The 19,317-nt window shown below is 29.2% G+C and overlaps 3 protein-coding genes across 6 annotated transcripts; 2 read left to right on the top strand and 1 right to left on the bottom strand.

The window, feature by feature from the left end:
* Window positions 1–80: 80 nt before the first annotated feature.
* Window positions 81–16,887, bottom strand: LOC145976238 (uncharacterized). 2 transcript variants are annotated; one of them, XM_083107301.1, is made up of 13 exons: window positions 16,730–16,887; window positions 8,228–8,449; window positions 7,777–8,041; window positions 4,627–4,840; window positions 4,116–4,349; window positions 3,895–4,026; window positions 3,555–3,754; window positions 3,348–3,471; window positions 2,986–3,092; window positions 1,943–2,112; window positions 1,315–1,766; window positions 496–1,233; window positions 81–261 (listed from the first exon to the last, which is right to left on the bottom strand). In XM_083107301.1, the coding sequence occupies exons 2-13, from the start codon at window positions 8,373–8,375 to the stop codon at window positions 133–135; spliced, it is 2,913 nt and encodes a 970-aa protein (XP_082963427.1). In that variant the 5' UTR covers window positions 8,376–8,449; window positions 16,730–16,887; the 3' UTR covers window positions 81–132. The 2 variants fall into 2 exon arrangements, with proteins under 2 accessions (XP_082963427.1, XP_082963426.1); XM_083107300.1 differs by lacking the exon at window positions 16,730–16,887 and adding an exon at window positions 8,884–9,316.
* On the top strand, window positions 5,144–7,714 carry LOC145976240 (uncharacterized). The gene is made up of 7 exons (XM_083107305.1): window positions 5,144–5,417; window positions 5,566–5,809; window positions 5,939–6,134; window positions 6,259–6,389; window positions 6,533–6,718; window positions 6,822–6,988; window positions 7,139–7,714. The coding sequence occupies exons 1-7, from the start codon at window positions 5,368–5,370 to the stop codon at window positions 7,263–7,265; spliced, it is 1,101 nt and encodes a 366-aa protein (XP_082963431.1). The 5' UTR covers window positions 5,144–5,367; the 3' UTR covers window positions 7,266–7,714.
* Window positions 9,438–17,461, top strand: LOC145976237 (uncharacterized). 3 transcript variants are annotated; one of them, XM_083107298.1, is made up of 13 exons: window positions 9,438–9,526; window positions 10,321–10,718; window positions 10,993–11,063; window positions 11,291–11,519; window positions 11,609–11,734; window positions 11,816–12,109; window positions 12,236–12,415; window positions 12,637–13,099; window positions 13,495–15,393; window positions 15,541–16,423; window positions 16,560–16,686; window positions 16,771–16,913; window positions 17,138–17,461. In XM_083107298.1, the coding sequence occupies exons 1-13, from the start codon at window positions 9,519–9,521 to the stop codon at window positions 17,345–17,347; spliced, it is 5,031 nt and encodes a 1,676-aa protein (XP_082963424.1). In that variant the 5' UTR covers window positions 9,438–9,518; the 3' UTR covers window positions 17,348–17,461. The 3 variants fall into 3 exon arrangements, with proteins under 3 accessions (XP_082963424.1, XP_082963422.1, XP_082963425.1); XM_083107296.1 differs by lacking the exon at window positions 9,438–9,526 and adding an exon at window positions 9,759–9,958; XM_083107299.1 differs by lacking the exons at window positions 9,438–9,526; window positions 11,291–11,519 and having other exon boundaries at window positions 10,598–10,718.
* Window positions 17,462–19,317: the final 1,856 nt, after the last annotated feature.

Here is a 19,317-nt window from a genome sequence, read left to right as displayed (position 1 = left end):
TAGCAAATATATATTATTAGCAAAAGAACTTCTTTCTTGTTATTATTAAATAACTTGCTATAAATAAAAAAATACTTCGATAACATAATTAAAACAATTTATTATGTTAAGATATTTACATATCAAAATATTTTAGTTGACACTCGCGTGGTATTGTAGGAATATTTTGGCTTGATGGATTCCTGTTTCATAAGCTCCGTGTGTTGTCGAGTAGAAATTATCGTGCGTAGCTTCGCCGGCAAACAGTATGACTGGTAAATTCTGTCATATTTGTAAAAAAATTATTTAATAAATTAATATTGTAGACAATATAGATTTTAGTTTCTTTTTAAATTTGATTGTGCAATATTGTCGTTTTAATGCAGTATGATTAATGATAGCAGTAAAATCTTAAAAAATCTATTGCATGAAAGTTTGATATCTTTGAATAATAGAAGTATAAAATTTCAGATTTAAGATTGAAAAAGTTTCGCATTTGGAAGTGCTTTGGCTCACCTTCTTCGTATTATTCTGTAATATTGTTGTCCAAACTGGTTCAGCCAACGTTTTGGGCGAAACATCGTCCTCTTCACAGCTCTTTGTAATATGACTATATCCACCCCTCACGTATTCATTTCCGTGCCATTTTGTTCTGATACATTTTCTCACCGGTGGAATATTGTGACACCGTAAATAATGCGTCAACAGATTCATACAATCCTGCGCGACTGTCCATTCCGGCAATTCCTCGACGATGCGCGCCCCTTGTCCGCCGACCCATACTACAAGAGTGGCCGAATGAGTCGGTAGAACATCGAATCCCGTGATGTCTCTGGTCCATTCTGGCAAGGATCGGTGATCGTCCCTGTGCCAGAGTAGTTGGAAACCTTTCACGTCGGTTTGCCACCAGGGTAAGTCGCCAAAGTCCAAAAAGATTTTGTTAATCGTTCCGAAACCGAGATCCTCAATGGCGACGCTTAATCGACTCGGTAATGATGGTTGAAACATCTTTTGATAATTTGCCTTTAAATAGCCGAGTGAACAGGTGACTATAACGGCGTCGGCGATAATTTGCGTCCCTTTGGAAGTCGTCACGATGATCGGAGAATCCTGAGATTCGATAGAATCCCGCCAGTGAATGGTCTCCACGGGAGTAGCCACTCGCACCTTTTCTTTACTTAAATTCTCGATAAGAAGATTCGTTAAAGAGCTATAGCCACACTTGAAGAGCAAATGTTCCGGTCCGCCAACATACTGTATAGAAATAATTCTTATATAGAGTGCTTATATATTATTAATTTTATTATTAACACACATTGATATGATCAAATTTACCTTAAATTTGTCCCACAAATTCGCTGATAATTCGTCCAATGAATGGCAGCAGTTATCCACCAGAAGAAATCGTACGTTCCAATCGAATAACTCTTCCATCTTTTTTCGCATCGAAGAATCATTTCTATCGCGTAAATATTCCTCGAACTTACATCTAATGATTGAACCGATGGTCTCGTATTTCTTCAAAGGCCATCGAAATTCACTGATGTCATCAAAGATAGTTCGTAAGAAATCATCAATCTCATGAACCAAGTTCTCACTCATTATTGTTCCGTCATTACGCAAGAAGATTCCTTCACCGTCTGTACCTTGAATGTTTGACAATAAATTATTGTCGAGACAATATTGTGCCAATTTACTCTTGTCGCCATGCAAGAATTGCGCCCCGCAATCTATCCAATTGTTATTCCACGGAACAGAACAAATTCTTCCTCCAACTACATCTTGAGCTGTGAAATAATATGACAGAATAATTTAGAAAATTTTGCTTTATTTTCATTTTGATATATATATAATTTGTGTAATTTTATCTAAATTTTTATTTCATTTATTTAATAATTGTATCTTTAGAAGTGAATTAAAGAAGTGAAATAAATTAAATATGAAATTTTTAATACAAATCTACCTTCGAGGAGAAGATAATCTGTAAATTTCGCATCTTCTAGAGTCTTGGCCGCTGCCAACCCTGCGATTCCCGCGCCTACTATCACAATTCTTGTCCTTTCCGTTCTTGCGCCCGCATCTATTCGGACTTTGTTGAAGTTGTTAACCAGTTGATCTAAGTCATTGCGCATTCTACGTCATCCGAATCAATTCGTCAAATCTCAGGTGAACCATCGTTTATTCTTTTTCTCTATGATTTTAATTCTCTAATTTATATATATAAATATATTCTATTATATATATGATTAATATAAGTATTATTCATATTCAAACATATTCTAATAATTAGTTGGATAAAAACGCGACAATAACAAATAATAATTAATGGGCATAATAAATAATTAAAAATATTTTTGTTCGATGAAAAAATGACATCTGTTATATTTTCTTAATATTTTTAAAAAATTTACAGTTTTTTATACATTATATCTCATTATACATGTATATACATATATACACAATTTTAGTTTTCTAAGTATGGCGGTTTTATATTAAATATTTGTCTGTGTATAAACATTATTTATTATATACTTATAGATTTTCACAATCCATTTGCTAGGAGAACGTAGTAGAGGATGCAATTAGAGATGCGAATTTAATTGCCTTTAAAAGAAGAGCATGCAGTCAATATGAAAATAATTGCAAAATATTTGTAATACTTGTGAAACTCAAGTGGTAAACAAATTCAAGGCAATATTCATTCCACAATTTAACAATAAATTTAAAAATAAAATATTAAAACATGTAATTAAAACATTGACAAACAAGGTAACATAATATAAAATCATACAAATACGAAATACCAAAATATTCAAAACTAATGCATAATCATATAAAGCAATAATAGTGAAAATAAAACTTTATTGGATAGATAAAAATTCCTTTTTTATTCAATTTTATTAAAATGAAAAAATTTGGTCAAATTAGTGAAAAAAATGCTAGAAAAGCTCCAATAAGATAGATATGAAAAGGCAAACTGTATTTCAGTAATTAATAATATTTTACCTTTCAAAGTCAATTAATCGATTCGCTTCGCGGAAACCAGTTTCCACCGCACCATGCACAGTAGAATAATAATGATCATGTGTGGCTTCTCCAGCGAAAAGGATTACCTAATAATATAATGATTATATTGTTTCGTCAACGTCAATAAAGTTTCTTTATATTGTAAGTTATATAAGGCAAAAATACATAGAATAATCTAAAAATAAAAGAACTCAAGTGTTATATTGGCAAAATAAAAAATTAACAGAAGAAGAGAAGGAATTGGATATCTCAGACTAGATTAGATATCTCGGATCAGATTAGATATCTAGATACATAAATATTAATAATAAAAAATGTTAAGTTTTTATAAAATTACATACAGGTTTATTTCCATCCATCATTATTGGCTCGGCTAAATCTTTCGGTTTTACATCCATTTGTTCGGAAATCATGCTTTGAAAGCTATATGAGCCACGAAAATATTCATTGGTGTACCATTTGGATCTAAAAGTTAGAAAGATATAATTAAGATGCATCTGAGATATACTTTTCTTCAAATTTTTCTGTAATTAATTTTGATAAATTACCTTAATATTTTCGTTGGCTTTACAACATCATAACGTTTTTCGAATGATCTTTTTAGCAATAGATATAATCCATCTAACACGTCAACGTCCGATAAAGTTTCCATGTGCCTCGCATTTTTTCCGACAATCCAAGCGCATAAAAGATTCGGCTGGTAAGCTACAGTGAAAAGCGAAAACACGTCGCAAAGCCATTCACAGCTCTAAAATATTACAAATATTTGACAAGACTAATACATTAGCGCAGCAAAAGCAAAGAAATATTCAAAGTTATTTTCATTGATAAATCAATGTTTGTTATAAATTTATAGTTAGATATAATTATATTTAAATATCTATTTACTTGACCACAAGTTTTCAGGAATTCCTTTTTGTCTTCTTCCGACCAAATAATATCGAAGCTAGCGATAGTTTCTGGCCACCATATGTACGGAAATTCAAGGAAAATCTTATTTACTGTTCCAATATTTAATCCCTATGATAAAGAATGACGTTAATTAACATCCGCTATAAGACATACGTAATTTTACATTATCCTTTTAATTAATAACATTCTTACTATACCTTTATCGCGTTTTGTTTTTTTTGCGACAGGGGAGGCACGAACATCGTAGAATATTTCTCTTTCAAAACACCCAGAGATCCAGTGAATATAACATGCGCCGCGGAATATTCGCTTCCGTCTTTGGTAGTCACCATAACGTCCTTACTGGAACTATAGTCGATAGTTGTTACAACCTTTTCGAACTTTATCTTCTCCATCACTGGCAAACATTCCTCTGGATTTGGAATCTTTTTCTGGGGAAAATAATACACTGAATGAAATAATTAATAGAAAATGTGTCTCGATAAAGATTTATTTAAATACTAATTTCACTCTTAAATATTTTACTTTTTAATTAATTTTATCTTGTAATTTAATTTTAAAAATTAATATTTTATTTTTGGCAAAATATATTTTTTATTTCATTAAAACTTTATTTTTCTTATAAGAAATTGAATGCATTATTAGAAACTTAGAAACTATTTTTATATGACATATGATATTTTTGGTTTATATCAAATAATTTATTACCGATAACAAATCAAAGAGTGTTTTGTAACCACGGTCTTTCCAATTTAGCAAAGAGTCGCCTTCGCATTCCCAATATTCCGACAAACGTTTCGCGGAAATGTCGAACCATGTGTCACTACTTTCTATAGAATTTTCCGTTTTTTCCATCCAAGATAAATATTCGGCAGCTCGAGCAGTACTTGTAAAATGATTCTCATCAAAAATCTTATAATATCTGTCACAAATAATAATTATATTATTATTATTATTAATATTAACACATATTGATATCTAATTTATTTACAATAAAAATATTTCATTCTAGAGATATTAAATATCTTTTTCCCTAATCTATTTATATAATTTTTTGTTTTTTCCTCTGTACCGATATTTTTGCTAATATAAATTATTTGGATGATAAAATATGTTGAAATATTATAAACAAGTTTTGTTAGACAAATGCAGAAAATTTATCATGTTTTTCACGATTTAAATTATAGGCGGGTAAGCATTAAGCGTGATTCATCAACCTTGTACTAAGCTGTGGTGGGGAGGCTTTGACCAGCATTGACTATCACTAACAACATCTGGCAATCATTTTGTCACGTGAAAGAAACAATTTATTCCTTCAATTACAAGTGATACGTTTTTGATAGTTTTAAAATTCATATTTTAATTATACAAATATAATGGATGTGTGATTTTCATAATTCATTGCAAAACAATTGTAGTAAAAATGAAACAAAATTCTTCTAATTATTCATGACAAATCGTTATCATTCAGTAAGACCTGGCAAAATGTTTACAAAAAGGTAACAACAAAAAGATTCAAACAATAAACTTTCTCAATATTTTGGTATTTTATTTTAAATTTTTTCCTTATTATCTCAAGAAAGAAAATTATATATTCCAATACACTTATTCCAACACACATATATATAATAAGGAATATAATTTCAGAAAAATAGATCCAGAACTGGAGAAGCTGAGGAATGAAGTACAAGGACCACCAAATTTAGATATTATCATTTTGAATATCCAGAAAATATCATCACGTATTCATGCTGGATATTTATTCGAACATGTTGGTAAAGCTACACTGCAGAAGCTATGTTTGCTGCTGAGCTCAACAGCAGCAGGGAAAATCTACGATGGCTGGCAAGAGTTTGCAGCACACATGGGTTTAACAATGGAGCAGATACGTGTAAGATTATCAGAAATTTGATAATTATAATAAGCATGCATAAATATATGCACAAAGTGTGTGTGTTACTGTAGTAATTGTACTGTAAATATTGTAATAATTAAGATATATAATTATTTTATTGTTTAGTGCATAGATTATGACTTTAAGGGTCTTCAAGACCCAACATATTACGTGCTTCTGACTTATGTACAATCTCCAGAGGCAACAATGGACAAAATTTTTAGTGCTTTGCAAAAGATGCAACGGTTTGATATAATAAATCAAATTAAGGATTATGTGTGTGATCTGATTGATGTTCTATCACAATGTGCCACGAATGAAGGTAAAATAGACAATAGGGATGGATTTTTATTCTGACACTAAGAAATAAATTATAAGCCTGGTCAAATTTGAATATAAAAAATATATAATTATATTTTATTATATTAATTGTTGTATATATTTAGGATCTGAAATAATCCAACCTGGGTATCTACCAAAAGCACCATTAGTTCTAAGTCCTATTTTAACTGGAGAATGCAAATTCGGAATGAAACAAAATGAATTAAGATGCACACCACAAGATATTCAACAGAAGGTTGTTCCACTTATAATTCTTAAAAATTCAGTAACAAAGCAAGCTTTGGAATGAAAATATTTTTCATGATTACTCATTATATAATATAATTAAAATATAATTATAAAATAATAAAATATAATTATAATTTCTTATTGTTTCAGCAAACTAAACAGAGATATGGCTGCATAGTTATGCTAACTTTTGCGGACGACGGTTTACCAACCGCGGAATGTATTACAAAAATATTTAGATCCAAGCAACCCCGAATCGGCGTGCTTATATTGCAAGAGCAAGAAAAAGGCGTCTACAGCCGAGCTGAAGAATTTATAGACGATTGCTTTAAACAGGTAATTTATTTTAATTTTTTTCGAAGAAATTTATAGAGTATTAATTGTAACTATTAATCATAAATTTATTGTATCAATTTATTATAAATTTATCTACTTTTAGGTCGATTATATTATACCAATATTAACAAGAGGATACATTGAAAGAATAAATAATATTGCAAAGATGCATGAGATATATAATAATTTAGATGAAAAATACTTGAAATATATATATTCTTTGTTGAGATACGAATACGTGAAAAATCAATGCTGCAACAATCGCGTAAGGTGCGTATATATCAGACATAGATAATAAACTAGTGAATAACAAATTTTTAATAAATAATTTTTTATAGACTCGTTTTTTTATTCGTTTATGATTAATATGAAAGTAATGGAACAAATAAATGTCTTTATGATTTTTGCTTCTCTTATCAGATGTATCGTGCCAGATAAGGATGTTTATACGGTCGTCCGCGCAAATCTACATCCCACGTTACAAGCATGGTTTCGTGAAAGTGATATCGACGCTTTTGTTAATAATATTCTCTTTCATAAATTTTAATGAATATTCTCTTTCATAAATTTTTGTGAAAGTCGATATAAATTAAAATAAATTTTGCATAAGACTCAAAGGTAAATAAATTTAAAAAAAATATGATAAAAAAGATGAGCTAATATTAAAATCAAACAACGAATGTAAAGATGTAAATGAGTGTGAGTGTGTATTAACTGTGCTAAACAATATTGTATTAAAATGTTTGATTGTTGCTTTTGGATACAATCGTTTGGTTTAATGTAATATTGTTTAACAACATACGTTCACATTTATATTCACTATTTAGTTTTAACATTGACTCATTTTTTCATATTTTTTAGATTTAATAAAATGTTTAATATAATAACAAGTAGTTTTTTATGATTTGTGTTGCATATAGTTCATTGTGATATTGATATTTTTGTTAACAAAAAATAAGAAAAACGAAAAATATATTATTGTATTTACTTTTTAAATGATTTTTCTAATTTATCATACTGCAGTTAATTATTCTGATTAAAAATAAATAATTACTCACTCTCTTACGAAATAATTTCCAAAAGATCCTGTTTCCTTTTCGAGGTTTTCCTTTGCATTATTTACAATATTAAAATAAATTGTCAAAGCCTCGCTACTTTCATCCTTAGGTATCACTTCACCATTGCTCGTAACAAAAGTATGTTTGGCGGGATCAATCAGAATGGAAAATGAGCTCAACAAATTATGCTTAGAAGCTAACCCAAATACAACATTTCCAATTTCACCATGAACCCATTGAGCTCCAAGATCCACCACATTCTCACCTGAAAAAATTAAAGAGTAGTTAAATTCGAAATTTTAGTAAATATAATCAAATTTTTAAAAGTGCAATTAAAAAATTATTTTAAGAGAAAATTAAAAAATTTAATTTAAAAAATACAGAGTAGTTAAAAGTATAATTATAAAAAACTAAATATTTTCTGATTAAGACTAAAAAAAACATTACTTACCAAAATTTTGAGTGCATATTCTGCCACCAATTCTATTATTAGCTTCTAATATCACAAAATCGTTTATTCCTTTCTCCAATAGCTTACAGGCAGCTGCAATGCCAGATGGACCTGCTCCAACAATTATAATCTTTGTTTTCTTCGACATTTTGCAGCTGCTTGATAATTTTATTGAACTGAATAGCTGCAGCGACAAATGTATGCCTCTCTGTATATATATCTCTGTATCAGAATGATTGGAACATGAATGAGTTTAAATTGTCAGCACAATCAGCTGATAACATACTAGATAGCTAAACCAATGGCTAAAAGAGATTATATTGTTATCTTAACATTAGCAAAGCACATCGATATTACAATCTTCTTAGATAACTCTTATAGATTAAAGTTTATAATCTCAAGCTTAATTTAAAAAAAAATTAAGTTATATATTTAAGTAAATTCGAATGTAGATTTCACATCATGTTTTTAATTCCAATAATTATTTCGAGTATTTTCATTAATATTTGTTAGAATTATAAATTTAAGCAATTTTATTTTAGCAAGAACTATATTATTGCAATTTTTTATTCAACATCTTATGTTCAAACTTTGGATTCTCTCAGCTGATACTTCAAGATACAATCGTAAAATATGATATTACGAAATATACTTACTAATTCTTATAGTGAGACGATATATATTGACGGACACAAGTAGACGAAGGACAACAAAAAATAATAATTATTTTAAAAAAGGATTACTTGTGGAAAATATTGTTGCAAATTTAATTTCGACTTTCGCTTATCACGGACCGTCAAGACCATCATGCTACACGTGCATAGATGACTGGTGTCACACTTTATATATGCGTACATTTATATATATATATATATACATATACATATATGATCATATGATCGGGACATGTTTAAACACATCACGCACGTGTCCCTTGTCTGGTCTGGATTTATTTTCCAGTCGATGACCGGAATGTTTACATCCTGATCAAAACAGAATCAACGTTGGTCAAACATTAAGAAAAAGGAAGATCACATGATCGTATTGTCTCGTTTTCGTGATTCATTAAAAAATTAATTTGTAAAGCTAAATAGAGTTTAATTAACCAATGAAAACAAAAAATTCTCGCTTCCTTTGTTTCGATTGGTCAATCAAATATTTGGTTATTTTATTCCGACAAGTAGATTTTCGAACGCACAATTTAGCTTTTTCGATATATTTTTATCTTATTTTTTTTTAGAATTATAAGTATTTTAGGTGAAAAGTTATTTATTCTATAAATCTACTATAAATGTGTTTGTGAGTTGAAGAGTGTTTTTCATTTTTAATTAAAAAATTTAATAAAAAGTATATATATATATTTTTTTTTTTAATTATTACAATAATAATTATAATTATAATTATGATAATAATTATTACAATAATGATATGCTATAATTGTATAATTAATAATATAGAATATGTATAATATGTATAGTTATCATTATTTGATTTTATTTGGCTAACAATAACATTCACATGTTATAAACAAAATAAAGTTTAAAAATTTCATGTACACTCAGACATAACCTATCATCATTTCAAATAATTTTTGTAATGTCTATTAAATCTACAAGTATTATAAATTTAGTTTTCAATAAGATATTTTATTAGTGAGAGTCATATTCAGAGTTCTGTCTCAAAAATGTCCAGAACTTCTAGCATACAAACTTTGCCTCACCGCACTAACAAGTAAATATTCTTTCGATAGAGAAACACAAAATAATTATGTGGATTTTATTTTATTATAGAAAAAATATAATCTCTGAATAGAAATTTACATGTTAGAGAAAAACAATTAAAATAATTACATAGAATTTTTAATAGAAAAAAAAATACTGATATGATTGTGATTTTCTCTCGATTAGAAAAAACACTTTCTTCCTTATTTTACTATAATTTACGTAATTCATGTTAAAGTGTTATAGTGCAAATTAGATTTTTATATAGTAAGTTTTTATTCCCAATTTGTTCTCAGTTTATATTACTTAGAATCATTAATTTATTTATATATAATATGAAATTATTTACTGAATGTAATCAATTTTTTATAGATGGTCAAGGAAAGATTCAAGAATGAAGCCATTTGGATTTTGTTGCTCCTTGGATCGCTTCGATCCTCTCTCGAGATACGATCAACAAAAACCACCTTATGAATCTTCATTAGCTGCAATAACTTCTGTGCACGAATGTCCAGTATCCAAGATGCAAATGAAATTTTTTATACCCCAATTTACCCACGAAAAGAGGAAGTTGAAGGCATCAGAGATGGGAGATCAGCAACGATCAAAGAATAGGAAATTGATTTATTCTCGATTCGGTAAAAATGATCGTTTTATAAAATGGTATCTAGAAGATGAAATTGCATTGGCAAAAGATATGTTTTGGACGGAAAAACAAAGAATTTATAACGAGACAAGCGACAAGACAATGAAGATTGGGAAAAAGAAATGTAAGTCTTTTATATTAATTCTTCAAGTAAAAATGTCATAAAATATTGAAATAATTATGTTCTTGTCCAATATTAGAGCATGCTATTTTTAAGTCACATTTTATATAAGAATACTTGAGAATAAGTAAATTTACTTTAATAAAATTTGATTATTATTTCCACTATATAATCTCTTATAACTATGTATATTATTTATAAATAGAATATATTATTTTATATTAAATAGAATATATGATACTATTTTAGAATATTATACTATATTTAATTATTATAGTTAAAAGCAACATGGAAACTTTGTTGAATCTAAAGTACCCACGATGGTATCAAGACTTTTCTCTGGATCAAGTATGATGTAAAAATGAGTAATTGATCCCAAATAGAGAGATTTTTTTTAGAAAAATATAATTTTTAATGCTTGTATTAATTAAAAAATTATGACAATGGACTCTCATGAGATATTGTTTCAATATTCAAGAAATTTTTTATTAAGGATAAATTATAATTATATGAAAGAATCTTATGTATTTCAAATTTTGGAAAATTTTCACATAAAATTATATAAAAATTTGTAGATGAAGAATTTAATAAATTTGGAAAATGTGATATGCGCCGATTACGAAAAGACAAAAACAGATGGCACACAAACAACATTAATAGCTATTGGCATTATTTCAACATTTTTTAAATTAAAGCCGAATATTATATGTGAATTACATAAATCATGCAATTTGAATAGTGTCGATTTTTTGCGAGAAATTTATAGAATGTTGACAGGAAATGATTTTGATAAGGAGAAATATAGTATATTTCTAGTTCTATTTTAAATCAATAAAAATAAATATTCTTTAGCAGAGTTGTTTATAATAATTATAAAATTATTTAATTTGTAGAAAAATATTATGACTGTAATGAGAGAATAATATTATCGGCTATTGCATTTTTAACACTGCCAGAAACATTAAAGGAATTGCATAAGAGATTGCCAGCAATGATCATGCCAAGTTTGCCGCCAAAACGTAAGTTTCTTTAATTACTTCATTAATAAACAGTATTTAATTAAAATAATGAAATAAATACAGCTATAATTTTTATTTCAGCAAAACCACCAGTATGTCTGGTAAGGCAGAAAAACAGTTGCCCTTATAAGGAAGAATTATTTAAGCGTCCTGATTGGGCCAGTTATCGAAATGCTTTGCAGAAATGGCAGAAGCAGTACAAATTATTGATAATTCCGAAAATAATTTTATTCAAACAACACAATCAGTTTTTTATTAATGATGAAATACTATCTGAAATTAGGAAGCAAAGAAAAGACATTTGTACTAACCATCTTGAAAAAACCAGTACAAAGGATTTGCAAAAGAGTTCCTCTACTAAGTTTGATGCAAAAGGTAATATTTAAATAAAAAATTATGATAACTCTGAATATGTATACTTAGCTCATTTAACACTCTGTAAATAAATATATATATATATATTAAATAACTATATTTACTGAAATATTGATTTATAAATAGATACAATGAACATTGCTGAAGAAGTAACATATAAAGATGAAGATTTCTCAAAACAGGAAAATTTAAAAACGGGAAAATCCTCTCCTAATATTTATGGAATGTTAGAAGATAGCACAAAATTTGATTTTATAGTCAACAAACTTTGTGGAAAACTAGGAACCATAGAATACAAAATTTGTGGTATAAACTTTTACAATCATACTTTTTTACTACTGTTAATTTTAATTGGAGACGAAAATATAAAAAGTTACATATATATTTTTTATATTCATATTGTAATAAAATATTGTAACAAATTACTTGCAACACAAATTACAAATTAAAAGAAAAATTTTAATTTTTTTACAACAAATTAAAATATTTTATTTGGATTTAATTTTTAACAAATTAAAATATTTTAGGGGCACCAAAACCACCAGGAGGAAACCAAAAAAAATCCTGGTTGGACGAGAAGAATGCTCACTACATAATAGCTGGTGCATCTTTGCAGGATGAGAGTCCATCGAGTTGTCCTGTAACTTATGAGATCACTGGCACGGCTAATGTGACACCCAGTAATAGCGACGAAAAATTCTTTGCAATGCTGAAACTTGATGATAAACCCAAAAAGATCTTTCCCACTGGCAGAGAAAATTTGTCAAGAAAATGGCAGGACTGGCTGCAAAATGCTGATGAGGATTTTAAGCAGATGGAGGAAAAAGTTGATGAGTTGATGAAAAGTATACAGACTACCATGAAATTGGCGTTTCCTGGACCTGTTTGTGACAGTTGTTGCTTATGTCGACAGACTCGAAAGACTGACGAGAAATTACAACAAAGCAGAACGCCGATCGACAATACAGTGCAGAATAATGAAAAAAACAAGTAAGCGATTATGTCTCATAACATTTTATTCCATCTGATTTTTAAGAGTAGCTCTATAATTTACAGTTGCTTGTTTTTATCAATTAATCTTAAAATTTTTGGAATTATAATTTTTACAATTGTGAATTTTAATATTTACTGCTTCCACAACATTTATTACTAATTCCACAACTTCTATTTATAAATATTCAAATTTTGAAATCTTTAATTTCTTGATTGTCTTTACATTTTTTGACATTTTTGAGTTCGAATATTTTTACATTTTATATAATTCTCATGTATCTTTATATAATATTCACAATTTTCTAAAATTTAAAGTTTTGAAAAAAAACTTGAAACTTATAGTAAACTCAGTAATGTCATGTTTTAAAATATAAAGGTATTATTTATGATAGGTATGTCACAGGATCGATGACAATGCATTCTCCAGAGCCAACAACAGGGTCGCCAATCAACTTAACTGCTTTGCAGAATGAGATCAACACAAATATCATTATCAATGGTGTTACCAAAGAAAACAACCAAACTCAATACTATATATCAGGTATTCAGAGGGACAACATGCACGTATTATCGCAAATATCCGATCCTACAGCATCTCAATTAGTCAGAAATGTTCCATCTTGTTCATGCGCTATTAAACAAATGACCAAGGATGTAAATTCTTCCATTAGCGAGGATGACATTCCTTGGACAAAGGACACAAGATTGTGCATTGGAAAAAAGTACAGACCATACGAGATAGGAGCGTATTCCTGCAAGACATATCCTGATGATAAATCATGTAGACATAATCCTTTTATGAAAGAGATAATAAGGATGGAGAGGAACAAAAAGGAAAAAGAAAAAAGAAAAGGAGAAAAAGAAAAAGCAGAATCTGTTGAAGTGGTCGAAAAAGAAATTCAAGCTGCAACGAAGATAGAAGAGAAAAAGAAAGATAAATTCACTCCCAATCGTGATTATCCTGCTTATGATGATCCTTGGAACATATTACGCACTGCCCCTTCGAAAATAATAGAAACAGATTATGAGAAAACCTTGAAATTGACTTCCCCAGCATTGCCTGTGACTTCTTCACCATTAAACATGCAAAAAAGAGAAAAAGATATCTCTTTCTTACAAGAATTAAAAAAAATTGAAGATAATATTTTACATAAGAAAAATAATGAAGAAATGTCTGGAATCTCCTTAGAATTATCAAAGAAACTTAAAGAAAAAAATACAAGAAAGGGAGAACTAAAAAATATGGAAAAGAAAAAAGAATGGATACCTTCAAAGAAGGTAACAGTTAACAATAGCTCAAGTAAAATTTCTAAATCAATATGCAGAACAAAAAAAAAGCAACGAACAAAATTATCTTTATTATTATTTCACAAACCAGTTAAACAATCCAACAAAGTTGACAAATTATCTAAATATGGCTTCATGAAAAAAGACAAAAAGAATGTGATGAATGAAACTAAACAACTCGACAATCGCAAACAAGAAATGGCGAGATTAAAGAATATGTTCGAATCTTTTGCAATCTTAGATGATATTCAACCGGCGATTCTCCCGGAAGAATTGTTGGCAACTAGTCGACATGATCCAATAAAGATAATTGTTGATTCTTCTGTAGAAGAAGAGGAGAGCCATGTTATCAGTAAGGAATCTTGTGGTTGGAGAACAAAATCAGAGCAGGAACTTCCAGCAAAAAAGACCTTGACTTATCTCTGCGAACCGGATTATCCTTTGGAAACGATAGCGGTTCGTCCTGGGGGACGACCATGTCAGTGTAGGGAAAACAGAAACAAGAAGAAAATTCTTATGTATAACGTGAGTGGTCTAGTGGAGAAGAAAAAAGATGGGAGAGGAACTAGGAAGATGAAAATGGAGGAGGAGAATAGAATTATCGATGGTGTTCTTTATTTCACACCACCTGTTAGTCCCCGAAGAAGTGATGAATACATCCCGGAATATGATCTTCTCGAATCGCCGTACGATATGTGCATCAATGACGTTACAAACGAAAGATTGAAACTAATAGAAAGATATTCTGGTCCCAAAAGTCTGGTAGAGAAGATACAGAAGAAATCAAAATCATGCAATTGTAGCAACGGTATCAAGGAAGAAAATCATTTCATAGATCAGAAAAAAAATATTGCAGAAACTCGACGGAAATTGATAGAATCTAAATTGCCAGAGGAAAGATGGAAAATAGCATTGAAAGATGCAGCATTGATGGATTACTTTACACAGCACAAGAATAATGCTCCTTGCTGGACACCTTGTAAGAAGTTTGCTCGAAATGCCAGGTTAGCAAAAAAAACCTTAATATCTAATTATATCTAATCCAATATAATAAATAATATCGAATTTCCAACATTATTCAAATGTGATCGATAATAGTAATAATATTTATTTAGATATTAATATTATAGAACATAATATAATTGTTTTAGGCCTCGCAAATTAAAGGTTGTGAAGCCTGTGTGCGAATGTAAATATGAAAGAAAAATCATGGAACGAGATGAAGAGAGAACTAAATGGAACACACGCCAAAAAAGATTAAAGACTTTAAAAAAGCAACCTTTCATACATATTGTCGACATTTCGAGGCCGATGATAGAAGACACAAAATTTATCATTTCAGGGGTAAAGACGTTGCCGCGGGAGGACAATAAAGAGGATATCAAGTATTGTATGTCGGATGTCGCAGAAAATGTTTCTATGTTGTCACCTCCTCAGCAGATAATTGATGGTTTGAAAATGGCAACACCTTTCCAAACACCAGAGCCGAGCAGGGAAGACATTTCACGAGCTGTTGCTCCGCATCGACATTGGTCGCCGACAAATATTTCTCCAGGTCCATTACCGACGAAAGACGCTGCGTTAAAGAAAGAAATGGAGCGTAGGAAGAAAGCCAGAGACGAAGCATTTAGGTTGATTTATGGAGATAACAATGAACAAGATATATCTTGTTTACATCATAGCTACCAAGAAGTTTGTGACGAAAAGAAATTAATGACGTGCCACGAGATGAAGGAAAGTCATATGAATGTGGAGGAAAAAGCGTCTAAAGAGATAATAGAATCACAGTCACCAAGCAAAAAAATTAACAAAATAAAACATCGCAAAGGTATATCCCATAAAAATGTTACTAGTGAAGTATTTTATGAAAAGAAAAAATATTTGGAAGAAGCTACTGATGAGATTGCGCAACAAGATGTATCATATAAACAAATAATCGATAAGATAGACAAGAAAATTGATGACGAGATGCATCCGATAAATGACAATAAGAAACATATGGACAGCAAAATAGATCTTATGGCAATAATAAAGGTATTTTTATCTCAATCTTCTTAATCCAATAATTTTGAAATATATTCATATCTTTATCAATTAATCATCTCATGATTAAATGATATTCAATTTATGTATATGAATTCATATATCTTAAATTCAAAATTAACATTAGGCTGAATTGAAAAAAATGGCTACAGAAGGATATATATTCGCCAAATTGCCAAAATGTTATCTGATGCCACAACTTCAAGATTGGATTATGTACAGGCAATGTGTTACTTTTTCGGAAACCGACAAAAGTAATTCACAAAATGCTATTTTTAAGACACTTAAATGTCTTACCTTTTATTTGCTTTATTTATTAAAATTTTCTATTTTCTTAGAAAATTTGATGCAAGCGACCGTTCGCATGTGGCAATTATTAGAGATGACAAAGATGCCGAAGATTGAGAAACCATCATTGCACATGACAAAGTATCAACTGAAAAGATTGACCTATAATCAAGCCGAGGAGATAAAGAAAAAGGTCAACTATCGATATCAACCATCATTTTTAATATTTGTGAATTCAAATATAAAAAAACATACATATATTAAACTTCTGATATTCCATTTTAGAAAATTTATAACATTGATTTTCTAATTTGTTTTCTTTTATTTTTAATGTAATTGCTAATATAAATTTTTAATTCTTTTAAATCTTTAATTGATTATTTATCTGGCAATGTGAAATTGAATTGTGTTCTGCAGATTCGAGAGGCAAGAGCGATTTTTCACAGCAAAATACGTAAAGCGCGCGTTTCTTATGCTCGTACTATGTGGAGCACCATGGAATTTGGAAAATTCCCTTCTACATCATTTAAGAGAGCCTTCTTCACATATATGGCCAGCAAAGAAGCTGATGGATATGTTTATAAGCCATGGTTGCCTTCCGAAGTCCGCGAACTAAAACGAATTTAATTGCTACTAATAATTGTTAATAAATTATACAGATATTCATATACATATAATCCATTAAATGTAATTAATTTTGAATTTTTTATTTTGTTAATATAAATTTATTCAATATCTGCACACATGTTACTATATTAGTTGTCTATTAGTTTTCTTTCTAATTTATTTTTAAGTAACAATTTTAATCTATTTTTTTCTTTCCCGAAAATCTTATTAATTTTATATCAATGATAATTTTTTCTCAGAATAAATGCATTTATCATTAAATACCATTTCGTAAACTCAATATGAGCTTCATATTTTGGTCACATTTGTTATCAGGCGTTCGTAACAGTTTGCTTAATCTCAACCATAGTATAGAGAAACCTGAGAACGACCATCTTGCTTCAGCGGACACATGTTTTGATGCGCTCCCTGAGAAAGTGGATGTAAACTACGTCGTTACGCTCGGTAACAGACGTAGTACATGGTTCATGTCCGTGATATGGTTCATATCCGGACTACTCATTTAGCGTTTTCGACTTGTCGGATTCAATCGCTCCAAGGTAGTTTACTAGAGCCATTCTTTTGAAGAATATAACCATATATTCTTCAGAAGAATGACTGTGATTGGTCAATAACGTTTAGTAAACTACCTTTTAGGTGATCCCTGGAAGCGATAATCCCTTTATGAACATTAAAAACGTGGACATGAACAACAAAGCCAATGTCCACGAATGTTCTCAGAGGATAACATATATGTCTTCTCTCTGATAATATAAATAATATAAATAATATAAATAAAAATATAAATAATTTAATTAATAATAATTTATTATATAAAAATATTAGTATGTTCTCTCTTTCTACGCTATTATTTATTTATTTGTTTATGTGTCTTCTTTTTCTTTTTTCTCAGTATCATTTATTTATTTATTTATTTATTTATTTAGCTCGCTATAAGTCAGTCTTTTAAAATGCATAACTAAATATTATAGAATTTGACTTCGGAAAAGCGCAATAAAACAATCAAAATAAATCAAAATCAAAATAAATTCAAATAATTAGCATAACGAAAGGTTCCGTGATACATCAATAGTTTAATAATTAATTTCAAGTAAAATATACCTCTATAATTAATAAAATAAAATATACCTTTATAATTTAAAAAATTCTGCGTGTATATGTAATACGTAAAATATTTCGGCAGAGAATTATCAATAATATCATGTTTGGCCTCGGCAACGTATAGCAAGCACGCTATTGTATATATGCCACGACCTTGTCATCATTCGCACGGTGACACTCGAATAATAAAGTAGTGGTGTGCGAAACGCTTCGTATATTATCGAATTCTTTTTCCAACTCGATCGTGACTAATATTGCAACATAATTCGCTATAATTATTCTAATTAACAAGTATTAGTCTTTTGATTAAATTTTTCTAAAAAGCAAGTATAAATTAATTTATTAATTAAACAATAATTATCACGATTTTTCATTACTTTAATTTTTGATCTTACGAGATTTGTAGTTTATGCATATATACTATATACATACATCAACAGTACTAGTGCTACTTGCTCTGCTTATTTTACTGCTATATTATTAACTTTAATCTCGTACAAATGTTGCTCTTATGATATAATAAAGTGCGAATTTCATATGATTATTTCGCGATCGAGAATATCATGCGAAATGTTCCACGTATTAGACTATGGTAATTAATCGTATTTACGCGGATGAGCCACAAGAAAACAGCGAAGAATATACGAGGGAGAAAAAAGATCTGGAAAAGCATTGAGCAACGTACGGAACACACATACACATCTGCGGTAAGTAATTTTATTATTTATGATATTTATATATTATTTTCACATAATAAACATTGTCCTTTTTTTATTGTCTAAATAGTGATTTATTCTAAATTATAATACAATATAACGTATATATATAATATATAAGACATATATATAATATATATAACATACATTCCA

The sequence above is a fragment of the Camponotus vicinus genome, unplaced genomic scaffold (assembly GCF_025532165.1).
Source record: "Camponotus vicinus isolate PSW18456_S1 unplaced genomic scaffold, iyCamVici1.0 SCAF_8, whole genome shotgun sequence".
Taxonomy (NCBI): Eukaryota; Metazoa; Arthropoda; class Insecta; order Hymenoptera; family Formicidae; genus Camponotus; species Camponotus vicinus.
The sequence above is the reverse complement of the archived record's forward strand: the minus strand, read 5'-3'. Positions and strand labels throughout refer to the sequence as shown.